The sequence below is a fragment of the Centruroides sculpturatus genome, unplaced genomic scaffold, assembly GCF_000671375.1.
Source record: "Centruroides sculpturatus isolate CEXI.00-Female unplaced genomic scaffold, Cexi_2.0 scaffold874, whole genome shotgun sequence".
Lineage (NCBI taxonomy): Eukaryota > Metazoa > Arthropoda > Arachnida > Scorpiones > Buthidae > Centruroides > Centruroides sculpturatus.
In genome coordinates, this window is record NW_019385253.1 from 139,109 (window position 1) to 154,527 (window position 15,419).

General features: G+C 29.6%; 1 protein-coding gene across 1 annotated transcript; it reads left to right on the plus strand.

Moving 5' to 3' along the window:
• The first annotated feature begins 2,194 nt into the window (after window positions 1–2,194).
• On the plus strand, window positions 2,195–5,714 carry LOC111636742 (disintegrin and metalloproteinase domain-containing protein 10-like). Its single transcript, XM_023382062.1, has 5 exons — window positions 2,195–2,818; window positions 2,918–3,270; window positions 4,529–4,846; window positions 5,025–5,577; window positions 5,645–5,714. Exons 2-5 carry the CDS (start codon window positions 2,922–2,924, stop codon window positions 5,712–5,714), a joined length of 1,290 nt encoding a protein of 429 aa, XP_023237830.1. The 5' UTR covers window positions 2,195–2,818; window positions 2,918–2,921.
• The last annotated feature ends 9,705 nt before the right edge of the window (window positions 5,715–15,419 follow it).

The following is a 15,419-nucleotide window of genomic DNA, read 5'->3' on the forward strand; positions in this document are numbered from 1 at the left end:
CATATTGAAATTATCGAAATTAATTAAATAATTGCATATAATATATTATCCAGGTATAAATCTTCGAATATTTAAGGTGAAAATGTATAAAATTAATCGAGAACTTACCTTTATTATTTACCTTTAAGACTACGTAATGTTTGGTTGGTGTTAAACAAGTTTTAAAGTTGAATCGAAAAACAAGTTTGTCAAATACTTACTCAAGGTCTCAGTACAAAAAAAAACAATAATATTTGAAATTAAAATCACTTTTCAAGAAAGGTGCATATTAAAATGACATTAATCATTAGTATTATTTGATCTGCCTGTTTTAATATTAGTTGTAGACAAAAGTAAATAGGTAATATAACTTCGAAGTTACGATAATGTCAGTGAGTAAATGTCACCTGACCACTATCCAAGGAGGAAAATTTTATTTAAAATATTTTAAATTATACCCAACTATGAACAATACAGTGAACAATTATAGATTATAAAAAGTGAAGGAGGAAACAGCCGAATGGCCACAGCGATTGAAGCTTGTTCCAACTGCCCCGAAGGCCGCCTTTCAAATTTTTACGGGTGGGTGTGTTCTCGCTGCCTTAATAGACTGCATTTCCTGTTATTGGAATGACGGAGTCAACGAGGAATAAGGGTAAAACGTTGTTTATAGGGGTAAGAAGAGCGTCGAGAAGCCGAATTAATTTAACAATACCACTAATGGAATGCGACTAATGGAAAAGTGCATAAAACCTAACACTGATGGGTTCACATCTCATAAAAATAATCGCGAAGTTTTTCGCGTTATCTTATAGTGTATAACAACTAAATATGGAACACATTCCCATAGAAAGTTCATGCGATACAGATTTCTTTGTGAAGTCACTCAAGTATTGTATTACCTTAGTACATCAATCTGATTCGATCTGAGATTCTTCGAAATTCTTTAGTGAAGATACTATGAGCTTACTATTTCATGTAACAATGAGAATTTGGCAGCTTCCTGCGTGTCGGTCTACGATAAAAAGTAATAAGTGATTTAAACAATACTATCAGGATTGCGAGGATTGTCATCGAAAAACCACCCATTACATTTCTACAAAGTAAGGTGATTACGGTTCAATTGGCTATATAAACAAATGAAAATTTAATTTGAAACTTTGCAGTATTACTGGCATACTTATTTATATAAAAACTTTAACATTTGATTCTTCTTTTATTATATCTTCTACGTATAAATATTGAAATTTCTATGTAAAATGTTCTTCGAGACAATTGAAATAAACGATGTTTTATTTAAAAATACTGAACATTCAGAATAGATTCTATACATTTGTCTGGTCTCGCTATTGTAAATTTACGGTCTATAGTAGCGTGACCAGAAGAATTCATAGCAATAAAAAATAAAGCAGTGGTTCTGAACACAATTTTAAAAAAATTAAATGCATTATTAAACACGAAATATACCTTTAAAACCATAGTTTAAAACTATTTCGAGTAGTATTTCTCATTATAAATAAATTACTGCATTTTTATAAATGCTTTTGAAATTCTTTACAGTCAGTAATATCCGAGTAATATGTCGAAAGTATCGAAGGCCTAATTACAAAGGTTATTGTGTACTTTATTAAAAGAAATAAAATAAATTATAAAAAAATAATGTGAAATTACTTCATAATGAATTATTTAACAGTACGAATCAATGACTCAATTTTAGGAAATTTTGAATTTTTGTAAATAACAGGATGTTATTCGGGAATAATTTAAAAATATATTTTACTTTATTTTATTTTTTTCATATATTTTAATTAAGAAAGTAATTTAAGAATTAATTTCTTCATTAAATATATTTTGTTGTTAATAAATTTTAATTTCAAACGTNAGGAAATGTGTAAAACCCTTAGAGGTATTTGTGATGTGTTTATGTTATGTTACTTGGCAAATTACTTTGTTAGTTTTTTAAATTATATCAATTTAATTTTTATAATTGTAGAACACTGAAGAGGAACCGGAAATATTATACCGGTTCGAAATGCATATGTGAAAACTAATAAAAGAATTTATTAACCTTTGCTGTGAGATAGTCTACCAAAAGGATTAAAGAGACAAAAAATTCACAAACGTAAATATATTGTCTCAACAATAAATAAATCAACCGTAGATGAAGGAATTATTTCGAAACAAATAAAATTTAATAATGCAATATTTTATTGAAATGAACATTTTGACGTTCTTGCTGAATATTTTTTTTAGTTTTCTTTTATTTCCTAAAGCACTAAATTATCAAAAATTACAACAGTTCAGAGATTACGACATAATAGACTTTAAAGCGAAATTCAATAAGTGTAAGATAGCAGAACATATAAGGAGGAAGTTGCCATTTACTCTGAAGTTTCGGGCATTCAGAAAGAATTTTGAATTGATTTTGCAAGAAGATAATTCAATAATATCTCCGAATGCCAAAGTCTTTATAGTTGGAGACGAAATTATCAAATTATATCCTAAAAACATCGAAGGCTCTTCCATATACAAGGGAATCGTTTCGGGAGAGCCACAGTCTTTTGCAAATGGTTATCTGCACAGAAATGGATTTATTGGCAAAATTCAATTAAAATACAATACTTTTTATACAGAAAATGCGTTTACGTATTTAAGAGACGAAACCTTTAAAGATAAATTGATAATTTATAAAGACGTTGATATCACATCTGTACAAATCAAAAAAATGAAAGGATATCGATCTCATTTCAAGCGGAGATATAAATTGTATAGAAATTTATCTAATCGTAAAGAAACTTGGAGATCTGATTTTGAAAAAAAACTCTACATTTAAAAAACGGTGAGTTTTATTAATCTAATCTTCATGGATTAATAAGGACTAGTTTGTAATTTTAACAATTAAGATGGTACTAAAATAAAAATTCCCATTGTTTTTTAGAAACATGTTAATGTGCAGTATAGAGATTATGGCAGACCATACTTTCGTAGACGATTTTAATAAAGATCGTGGAACAATTATCGCAGAGATGTTATATCATATGAAAGTTGCAGACAAAGTCTTCAGAAATTTAGACTTTAGCATGGTAGATGCACCTAAAGGAATAAGACTCAATGTGGAGAAAATTACTCTCGTAGAAAACCGAAATAATCCTGGTTATTATTTAAACGAATCTATAGATGACTCTTTCGAATACACGTTCCTTCTATCTGGTTATTCAAAACAAGCTTGGTGCATGTTTATAAGTTTCTGCCACAGAGATTTTAGTGACACAATTGGATTATCGTTTAGTGGTGAGTCTAAAATGTTGTGTAATATTCGTTTAAATTTTATAAAATAGTGTATTTAATAATGTACATTTTTCTGTGAATCTCATATCGGATCTCATTAATTTATTGGTGTGATTTATTATTCTTGTTATGAATTACATCAACATAGAGTATTATATATTTAATATGTTAATTCATTGTCAATTAACTTTGCTTCAAATTTTCAATTCCATTTCTTGATACAACGAGTTCAAATGCAGTAACAGGAAATATCGCAGAAAAATCTCTTCAGTTATATAAATATAACATGAAAATGATTTTTGAATCATGCTAGAATGCATATAAATATATACTTATTATTGTTTTTTTTTATTGGATTTGTTTTGTTTAGTTGGATGCTCAACAAATGGTCGATTTGTTAAGTTATATGCTTTCCAGGAGAATTTTTCCCAGTAAACTGGCCCTTACTTCGGTGTTAGACACCTGAAGGACGCTCGAAATACTGTTCTTAGCTAATCTGTCACAAAAACACGATCTAGAGACCAAGTTTTAATGTTAAAATGTTAAATTATTTTTAAATTATTTGTTGAACTCTAAAACTATTTAATGTTCTTCAAAAAAATATGAATTACTGGTGACCAAATGGATACGATTACTCACAACAGTAATTGTCATTGGTTCGAACATGTTTAATAATCTGATCACGTAGAGTATACAAGAGGTTTTTTCATGTGATATCAAATTGGGGACAATTTCCCAATTGCAGTATTAGACTGTCCTTCCTGTATTCTTATTTATATCATTTATAATATATATACTGTTTACTCTTCTATTTTGGCTTTTATCCTTCTTACAATCTTTACAGCTTTATAGCTTCTATCTTTACAATATAAAAATTCTTTGCCACTCTTTCAAATTTGAATGGCATATACAACGTACGCCTGAGAATCATATGTATTTCAGATGAGTTAATACTCTTTCTATACGTTTCAATTTTCAAAAACGTTTAAAATTAGTAATTATCTGCAGCTGTACTTTCACATATTATGTGAAATATTCCATTTCCTAATAAAAACGACGATAGTTTTTTTGTTTTTCCATTTTCCACTATATCTGCAGAGAAATGAGGGATTTATCCTAAACAGCCAATTACCAAATATTTAAGTGTTATTTCATAGGAAATCCCGATATTCATCAACTAATAAGTGTATCCTAACTTATTTTCAGATATAATAGTACTTTTAATATAGTACGTATATTTAAAATGAATATCTTCTATTAGGAGGAGTTTGCCAAGGAAACACAAATGGAGTCAGTGCGAACGTGGCATTTATAACTAACGTGGCATATATGAGAAGAGTTCCACGAATGCAGATTAGTAAACGTTTGCTTCAGATAATGGGGAATTTATTCGGGAGTAACCACGATCCACCTGATAATCCCGTGTGTTCACCCGCATACTTGAATAATACGTTAGGAAATTATATTATGTACAGTCAGTCAACATATAATTATTCAGATGGATGGTTGTACAACAACTGGAAGTTTTCTCCATGTAGCAAAAGTGAAATATACGATACTCTTTTCGTGAAAAAAGGAGGTGCTTAACTTATATATATTTTTAAATTTCATATGAACGAATATTTTATAAAGAGAATATTTTTTAATTTTTAACATTTAAGTTATTCAAATTTATAATAACGTTTTTTTTTTAATTTCAAAATTGAAAAATTAAATAGTGTATTAGCAATTTTTTAAAAGTTTAAAAAATTTATTAGCTTCTTGCATGATGAAGCCAAAGTCAACATGCGGTAACGGAATAACGGAACAAGGAGAAGAATGCGACTGCGGAAGTAAAGAATCCTGTGAAAAACTGGATCGTTGTTGTAATCCTCCAGGATCAGGTGCACCTTGTGCACTCCGGAAACGATCAAAAAACTTTTGTAGTTCGCGAGGAGATTGCTGCAACGAGAAATGCGAATTTGTGGCAAAAGAAGAGCAACGCCAATGTTTCGTTTTAACTCCTTGCAGAGAAAAAATTTTTCGGTGTAATGGATTGACGCCATTCTGCCCGGAGGTGATTTCACCAGACAGATCACCGTGTTTGGGTTCTAATATATGTAAATCTGGTAGATGCCTCATCGATATTTGTAAAAGAAATGACCTAAAAATTTGTAAATGTCCAGACAACATAGAGTGTCAGATATGCTGTGAAGATCAGATGGGAAATTGCAAATCGACTTCGGACTGGAAGATTAGCCTACCAGATAAAGAAATATTCGAAACCTATTTAGGAACACCTTGTAACAATAATAGTGGAAAGTGTTTAATGTAAGAAAATCTTACTTTACAGAACATTTTGTATCTTTGTGATACAATATAATTCTTACCTTTTTAGGAATGGAACATGCAACGTAAAACACATTCGTGGAAATTGGTGGAATANACATACAACAAAAAGTGAATAACCGAAACAGAGAAAATAGGAACACCTTGTAACAATAATAGTGGAAAGTGTTTAATGTAAGAAAATCTTACTTTACAGAACATTTTGTATCTTTGTGATACAATATAATTCTTACCTTTTTAGGAATGGAACATGCAACGTAAAACACATTCGTGGAAATTGGTGGAATACTTTCTGGCCATTTTTATTACCGATTCCGATATACACGATCATCCAACTTTTCGTGCTTTTGTATCGATATTGCGTAAAAAATATTATTTTATATCAAACTTGAAATTAAATTAATTATAAAACTTAAAATTGAATAAAGTATACTTGTATATATGGTTATTGATTAAAACAATTTAAATAAGTTTGTGTATAAACGCAAAATACATAATTTTTTGAATTTTAAGTACTACAAAAGTCCTAAATACAGTCTTCAATTCTTTCTTTAGAAATTTATTTACGTAAAAGTTTTAAATTTTGTTTTGCCCCGTAAATTGCTCAAATTATGGCATTGAGTTCAATTACACCCTATGTATTAAATAGTTGAAATTTGCTTTTGAAACAGTATCTTGCTAAACACCTGATAGAGGTTATTTTTTACTATAAATTGAATTGAAATGTAGCGTTATTAGCTAAGCAGCTGAGAATAATTGCATTATAAGTATGCAGCAAGAATATAGTCATGAAAGACATTGCCATATTCTAGTTGAGCAATTCTTCGAGTTCATTGAACATGTAGCACTGTTCTCTGAAAAAACGCGTTGCTACTGTAGACGCATTGATAAATACCAACTCTGTTACAGCTATATAATGAGAGTTTCGATAAATTTTACCACACAGCACTCTCCCTCAAGAAGCACTGTATTGTTATTTGTTCTAAACTGAAACAAAAGAAGTTCAGTGCGTGATTCATGACAGTCCATAGAATATTCTCCACCGAGTGTTGTTTTTCTTTAACCGTAATGGAACAATGTATGAAAAATCGGGTTTGGTCTAGTTCATGGACGATGTTTATAGGGTATTACTAACGCACTATCTTAAACTCTGTTATATCGGGCTTGTTTTTGTGGTAATAAAATTTTTCGTGATAAAACGTATGAGTGTAAAACTGAATAGGATTCGGCAATTTCATTTCATTGAATAATTAGATATGTCATTTCTTTCGAATATTATCTACTTTTGTTGAGGTCTAATGTTAAGATTTCTTTAATGTTACGTTGTTATTTAATTAGATTAATTTAACCAACACTTGTCGTACTTAAATACTTCGATTAAGAAATATTCTTTGACAATTTTATGAGTTACCTTTTATTCAGACGTTTAATTTATATGCATTTCTTTAAAATTAAATTGACAATAACAAAATGGTGGTTAAACTTACGTTATATTATCATTATTACAGTAACTCTGAATGTTATATATTGTATTTTAAGCGAAAGAAAATTATAATTCTTTGGTACAATTACTTGAAAATCTAAAAAATATGAACATCATTTTGCAAAAGAGAAATAAATTTCAACGGTTAAACGATCAAGATCTGTTAATAGCGATTTTGAATTATTAAAAGTAATTAAAAATTGTAATTAACAGAACTAAAATTACAAAAATAATAATACATAATTAATTAATAATTACTAATCATGTTAATATTAAAACTAAATTAATAGTAAATAAATTAAATTAATTTTTAAATTCACGTTTTTTGTGTGGTGGTAATGGTACGCTTTGTTTTTAATACCGCATCATATGAACGAATATTTTATAAAGAGAATATTTTTTAATTTTTAACATTTAAGTTATTCAAATTTATAATAACGTTTTTTTTTTAATTTCAAAATTGAAAAATTAAATAGTGTATTAGCAATTTTTTAAAAGTTTAAAAAATTTATTAGCTTCTTGCATNTGGTGGTAATGGTACGCTTTGTTTTTAATACCGCATATATACAGATAATGATTATTTAAATTAATATAAAAATTAAAATTAAATCTGCATATCTGTATTGTTTATATAACCAAAGGCTATTGTTGAAAAATCAAATTAAAAAAAATAGCTACGGGAGTAAACCAATACCCGTTTTCTTCAATTTAGTTTTCGTCAAAAGTAAAAATTTTTTTCTCTCTCCTATTACTATCACCTTCCTGTCTTTTTGTGAATTTAACTCTCTTCCTGAATATAGGCCGAGAGCACAGAGAAAGTAAACAGATGGTCCTTTCGAAAAATGAAACGTAAGCCCCAAATGCAAGCTGGTGTGACCTACTTACATGGTAATTCTTGGTAAAGTGTTGGTTTTAGTTTCGGTGGGGACAGAACATTTTGCTATTAATGTATATACAGATTATATGCATAATTACACTATATTCTTGCTAATTCAAAGACTTATTTGTCTGGAATACTCTCTGATGTGAGCACCTGTACGCTTTACTTTTCATGAAAATGTTACATCATGTTACGTATACCGTCTTTCTGTTTACTTGCTTTTTAGTTTGTGTACAGTATTGAATTTCAGAGCGCCGAGTAACTGTATTTATTCATCTGTTTAAAAAAAACCGAAATTCTACCAAATGCCAACGAAGCCACGCTATTCACTGCTCCACTCTTATACAGTTCCAGTATTCCGGCCATCTTGCAGATTCAATATCCTTTTGTAAAATAAATAGATCTATTAGTAAACGTTAGTAAAGGTAATGAGAATAATATTATACACAAAAACGTATTAAAAACGGTTAGTGACAGCAACATTAAAAATTTGTGTGGATGTGTTCAAAAAACGCTGCGAAAAATGTCCATTGATTGATCTTGACCATCACTGAGCGATGACCGTTATTGGAGATTCGAGTGTAATTTACGTAGAGAAAATTCTATTATTAAACATACAACAAAAAGTGAATAACCGAAACAGAGAAAAACCAGAATTCTATACATTGCTTCGATCTCAAGTGGACGGATTTCTTCTGTTTCAGGTTAAAATTCCTGCTCATTCTTCTGTCTGAGATGCACGCCTCCTTCGAACAAACTTAATATTCTAGAAACAATTTATTTTTGTGTAAGTGCCGCTTCAATTCTGGCTATCTGTCATCGAGTTTATTATCATCATTAAAAAAGCAAAAAAAAAAAAATTTATTTGTAAGTTTTTTGCTTATCACCTGTACATTTTGGTGCTGGATATCCTGAATTCGTAATTTGTACCTATGAAAGTTGGCAACTTGCAACTGTTGAATTAAACCCAGTAATATATTTAGTAGAAAAATATCAGGAATAAGTAATGTTTTAATTCTTTATGTATACTCTTAACTATTCTACTATTAAATAGTGTATTGCATTATAAACGTACAGAGTATTCACCTGAGACACACTTTTTTTACATTTCAAAATAGAAAATGAGTTAAATTGTTACCTTGATTGGAGAAAATGCCGGAAAAGTACCAGAATATATTCTTAACTTTAGTACAATGCTGAGTTGTTTTATTCCATGAAAACTTTCGATTTTGCAACGCATTAAATACGAATACGCAGATAATTATAGTAATAATTATCATAATCCATACCTATGAATAAAGTATTTGTTATATATAACAATTTATACAGAGTATAACGAATCTTTGTGCTAATATGTTAAAAATAGATTTTAGTATGAAAAAAACTGCTAAATCTTATACAAATACGTTTGGACATAATTTACGAGAAATACACTAAAGGTTTGTGCAATGCTCATACAAAACGCCTTTGCACAACATACGTCGAAGTTGAAGGTGGCTTTGTAAAAACCTTTATATAGGAGATTTACGTTTATTTTTAGAATAGAACCAAATGTTTTAGGGTTTTTGGAATAAAACTCTATAACATGTGCACGAAGTTTCTTTGCACCGTTTATGTTATAATTAGTTTTAATATATTAGAAAAGCTAAAACATACTTTGAAAGAACATGGTTTTGCAATCGAAAACCAGTTCTTTTCGGAATTGTCATCTTAACCACAAATTTTATGCTAGAGAAATACACCGGGGTAGAAAAATAGTCTCTTGTATCTGTCTTCTGTTATAAATATTGGAAAGAAAACCATATGTTCTTTCTGAAAATATAAATATTACAGTTAATTATATACGGGATGCTCATAAATAAAAAGTAGTTGTTAAGAATTGTCTTCATAGAGGCTTATTGGGCAAATTTCAACCAAGTCTGAAATATATGCTGTATTTATTATGAGGTTTTACTTTCCGGCAATGATGTTTTATTTTAGCATTCCTTAAAGAGTGTAAAATATGGCACAGCTTTTTTTCAATGTAGGTGCTTTTTCTAAGAAGAAATTCAGGTTATTCGAAACAGAGTGCAATAATATTATTTGTTTTTTTTTTTAAATTCAGATGTGATTAAAGAATTCCAAAAACGTTTAGAAACTTGATTTACAGAAGAAATTCGTTAAAAAGCGGCTAAATTTCAAGTGCAATGGCTATTTAACATGCAAGAGAAATTACTGTACAAATTCTCATTATGATTTGCTCAATATCTTTTTAGTGTAATTGTTGTTTAAACAATAATACGTTAAACAACAAAAAATATTATAACAATATTAATATTATTGCATATTTTCAGTATTATACTTATTAAATGTTCTTGAAAAATGCAAGAAACACACACATTCACACTAACATTTTCTATACGGAGACAAAATCGCCGAATTTGTCTCGCACTTTTTGACGTTTCAAAGTAGTCTGAGGCCAAAAATGTAAAAATCTTGAAGATAATGTTTTGACTAATTGCCATATTTTTCGTCTATTATATAAACTATAACTGGAAATACGTGCACCAGTGTTTTACTTTCAGGTGTACTTACCATGCACTTCCTACTCACGCAGTAAAAAGAATAACAAAAAAAAAAAGCTCATTTACACTGATTATTACAGTCTAACTGTCCTTCTTCAATTGTACTTGGTAAAGATGTGAATCAGAAATATCTAAATTACTTCAGGTGTACTTTGCAAATAATATAATGGATAATTAAATTAATTTATTAATGTGGCATAATGAACACATTTTTTTTAAAAAACGTGGTCGCCTTCATATATAAATTTTTCCCTTTATGTATAATCTATTCATAAAATGTTTTTAACTGCTTCTATAGACAGTTTCTACAGTTACTCGATTCCCGCTTCAGATAATTGTAGGTTTGTTTGTAAATCAAAATACGCACAATTAAAAAGTTTAATTTTTTAGTCTGCCATTGTGTTTTTCTTCTTCGTGTTCTGTTCATCAATAAACTTAAAAATATGTTATAATTTGGTAATAATAGCAACATATAATTTAAAAATTTATACAAAGGACTACTGAGTAACAAGAGACAATACGTGACTGATAATTGTTATTTGCAATATATATGAGATAGGAAACTCTATTGTCTGCATCAACATTTGAGTTTTATTTATTTCAAGTAAAAACGTTACGAAAATTAAAGTTTTTTTTCAACGTTTTAAATAGATGTATTCACTTATTTGTTGCACGAACAAAATGAAATTGCGTGTTGGGTTTGGCTACATTATAAACTTTGTCGCGACAAATATGATTTATTCCTTTTATGAGTATTTTCTGTTGTACACTCTGAACTTCGTATCTGTAACTTTGTAAAGCAGTTGCAACATGTAAATTTTAATAATATTAACTGAGATAGAAGTTAAAAATTATTATTGCTTTTTTACTAGAATTTGCATATAAATGGATATCAAACTTACCATCATTTTATTGCACATTCGTTGTATATTTGGGAGATGTAAGCTAATGTATATTTTCATGTTTTTTTTCTGCTTTACTTTGAAATGAATGTTTTTAATCAAATTCTTGAAATAATTCAATTATATCTTATTTAATATCTAATATACTGTAGTAATTTCTAACAGAATAAGAGGAAGATTGATATTATCACTTTCAAATATCGGCGTATGTGTTAACTATTTAGAATAGATTCATACATATTACTGTAAGTTGTACTTTTCTATCACGTTAAAAAGACGAATAAGTTGCTGGAAATGCAGTATTTTCAAACAATATTGTTTACGGCAATACTAAACATTGTATTCAATCTTGTCAAATACAGATATTTAAACATGACATTTCTATAGTCTCTCTATTTTAACTTTTGGCATGATTCTGCTAAAAATAGTTACTTCTGTAACGTTAAATTGATAACAAATGATACAGAAAAATATACAGCAAGGGGCCGTTTATAAATTACGTAAGGTATTTTGAAGAGCGTGGTGGGGTCAATGGTTTCTTACGATTGTTTACTCTCGGGTAATGGGGTAATAGATCTCGTCTTACGTAATATTTTTCTTATTATTTTTGATCTGGTTGAGTAGTGACGTTTTGAATTTGGCTTAAAGTTTTCGAAATTATTAGTAAAATATAAAAATAAAATAAATTTATGAATAGACACATTGCTAAAAAATCTATTCTATAAAAAATTAAGAAAAACTGTAATGTTTTCATAGCGATATTAATATGAAATGTGTTTTAGACGGTCACAATTCATTGATTTCCGAAGAAGTACGTGTAATTGCATTAATTAATAAAGAAAAAAATTTTCATCATTTCAAAAGATACCTTCGTAGCATATTATAAGAAATTATTTAATTATTTGCATTATAAATTTTGCAGATAGATATCGGTTTTATTTTGACTATTCATAATACATATTTAAATAAATATGAATATTTTTATTGTTAATATTGTATTGTCCGAACGTTTACTTTCATTAAATTTAATTTATTCACGGAATTTTCAAAGAACTTAAATAATAAGTTTCGTGATGTATTTGTGAGAGCCGAACTTAGTGAAAGAAATTCTTTAAATATTTTTTGTTGAGAGAGAAAAAGTTTAGAGAAATAAACACCAAAAACGACATTTAAAGAGATAATTAAATTGTTTTCCCACGGACTTAGTTCCTGGTAAAAAGATGATACATCAAATGTGTCACCCGGAATCTACGAAGAGGACAAAAACAAACAACTATTGGTCAGTGGTGGAAGCCAGTCCTAATATGGCAGCGAAAAAACCCAACGATACCCCCTTTATAAAAAGGAGGGGTCGATGCGTCAAAGACAGTCTCCAGAGTTAAGCTCACTAGAGGATTACTGTGTGGATTAACCGCTGCAAGTGACTTTTAAAATCACCGCCGTGCAAGAAACCTCATCGTTCAACAGAACTTTGTAAGAAACCTCATAATAAACCTTCGAAGGGAGCTCTTGAGACTCATAATTAAAATCAAGGTATTTATCCTCGCGCGAAGTAAATGTAAACTCTCTCTCTCTCATTACTACGGGTTATCGGGAAAGAAGTAGCTATGTTAACTAAAATCGAATATGATTTGTATATATCTTAAATAGAACAATAAACGGCTATTATGTATATAAAGCAAATCTATAGAGTGTAATTCCTCTGATTTTCTCCTTCCGCCTCCATCCCGGAACCAAAAGTTCGCACAGGCGACCGTTCGCGTAAGGAAAATTAACGGCCAAACTGGTTTCTGTGTCTGTCCTTAATTAAGACAGTGGTGTCATCCTGACAGGGCGCCAAAGAGGTGCCGACCCTGCGGTCACATATTTATTGAACAGCTTCTATTATAATTTTATACTTTTCAGAAACTATTACTACAGGTGATATAATAAAGAAATTTTGTTCTTTTCTGAACTAACTCTCATTGCTGTGTCAATCTTTAAACACCAGATTATGTCCTATTAATAAATTAAGTCCAAGTAGACAATTAAAAAATAATTTTATACTTTTTTATATAGAGAGTTATATCAATAATTTCAAAAATACAGCAGTTGATTTTGTCATACAATAAGTACGAATTCGGAACTTACAAACACAGTCCACTTTCGTTTGTACTAGTGTCGAACTTGGACGAAGTTTTTTCGAAAAAATAATGAAATATTTTACTTACTGTTTATTCTTAATAATTGATTTTTGTGTTGAAAACCCAACTGGAAAGACAAGTAAGTAAAACGTTCTTCACCTTCGATTTCGGTTGTAGATGCTCATGAATTCAGTACATATATGACAGGGGTGGCCAACCTGCGGCTCTTTGAATGATTATTTGTGGCTCTCGATAAATGTACCCGAATTCCCTTTTCATTTTTGTGTTATTATATTTTAAATAATTATTATCGTTCCGTATGTGTTTCAAAATGTCTTTTAAATCACTAACAACAAATATGAAAGACTAAGTGCAACGTTGTAACAAATTTCATTTCCGTCCAAGTTAAGAATGATATGACTCATCGAAAACTTAACAAACGAACATAAACAGTAGAGTAATCGTCCGTTATCGACCGACTCCAGACCGATTTTGAATTTGTAAATTGTGATTGTAATGAACAGTTGACATTGTGCTCTGGAGGAAACAATTTGTATCACTCTTGCTACGAATATAATTTGTGTTCTGGAATTTTTTGCATACCTTTTTAATACGTATTTAATTGCGGCTCGCGAAAAATTTCAAATATTGAAAAATGGCTCGGACTATTAAGGAGCTTGGCCACCCTGGATATATGATATGAAGATGGATGCTGAGCAAAATAAAGTTATTTCAAACCCAAGTCTTAACATTTTCAATTTGACTCACGAAAAACCGAAATTTCGGTAAGTAAAAAAATAATTTCTCTAAAAAGTAACATCCTGAATTATACAGGGGAGACCGGGGCAAGATCGGCATGTTAAGCTTTACTTAAATTTTGTGTAATAAATACTGCTTTAAACTGAAAAAAAATCTTTGCATATTGTCTATTGGAATGTTACCTTACTATAGAACTGGTTAAAATCAGTTTGGAAATAAAAATAATTAAAATAATTACAACTTTACAAGAAGAGAGAAATTGACGAAGTTGCCCCGGGTATAGGGGCAAGATCGGCAACTTCTCTCTTTTTGTAAAGTTGTAATTATTTTAATTATTTTTATTAAAGTTGCCCCTGGTATAGGGGCAACAGTAATGGGGCAAGATAGGCACGTATATAAAATTATGTTATTAACAATGTATAAGTTGGAATTCACTATTAAAACAAAGAAATACAAATCCAACACCCATTTAATATTATTACAACGAAATGCAAGTTCAAAGACATATATACATGAATAACAAATGCAAACATGTTTTCATTTATCATCTGTTTGATTTTTATCCTTTGCTTCTAATGTGGCTTTATGTTGCCGATCTTACCCCGCTAGTCATGATTTCGAAACATTAAGTACAACCCTGAGAACAGAATGCCAAGCCACGATCTGGCCACGTGAATAAGTTGAAGTTACATCCTTCTAACAGGAAAAGTAACTTTCGTTATCATGGAATTATAACAAAACCTGCCAATTCAATATAAATGGAAAAAAAATATTATATGGAATTGAACGAAAATGAAAATTTGCTTGATAATTCAACTACGCTTGTTGGAGAACAATAAAAACACTACACTCAACAAGCCACCAATAAAACTCAACTGCCTAACCTATAACCAAAGTCTCCTTTTAATTTGTTTTTTAAAAAAAACGCTTGACAAACTTGCCCCGCATGCCGAAGTTGCCCCGGTCTCCCCTATATAGTGTATAATATTGTAAAATATCTATTGACATAATTTAGACTTCAAATTTATACATATTCAGTTGTGCAGAATGATTCAAATGTTTCCATAAATAACGTGTTGCATCGTGAGATATGTTACCGAAAGTATAGAGAAA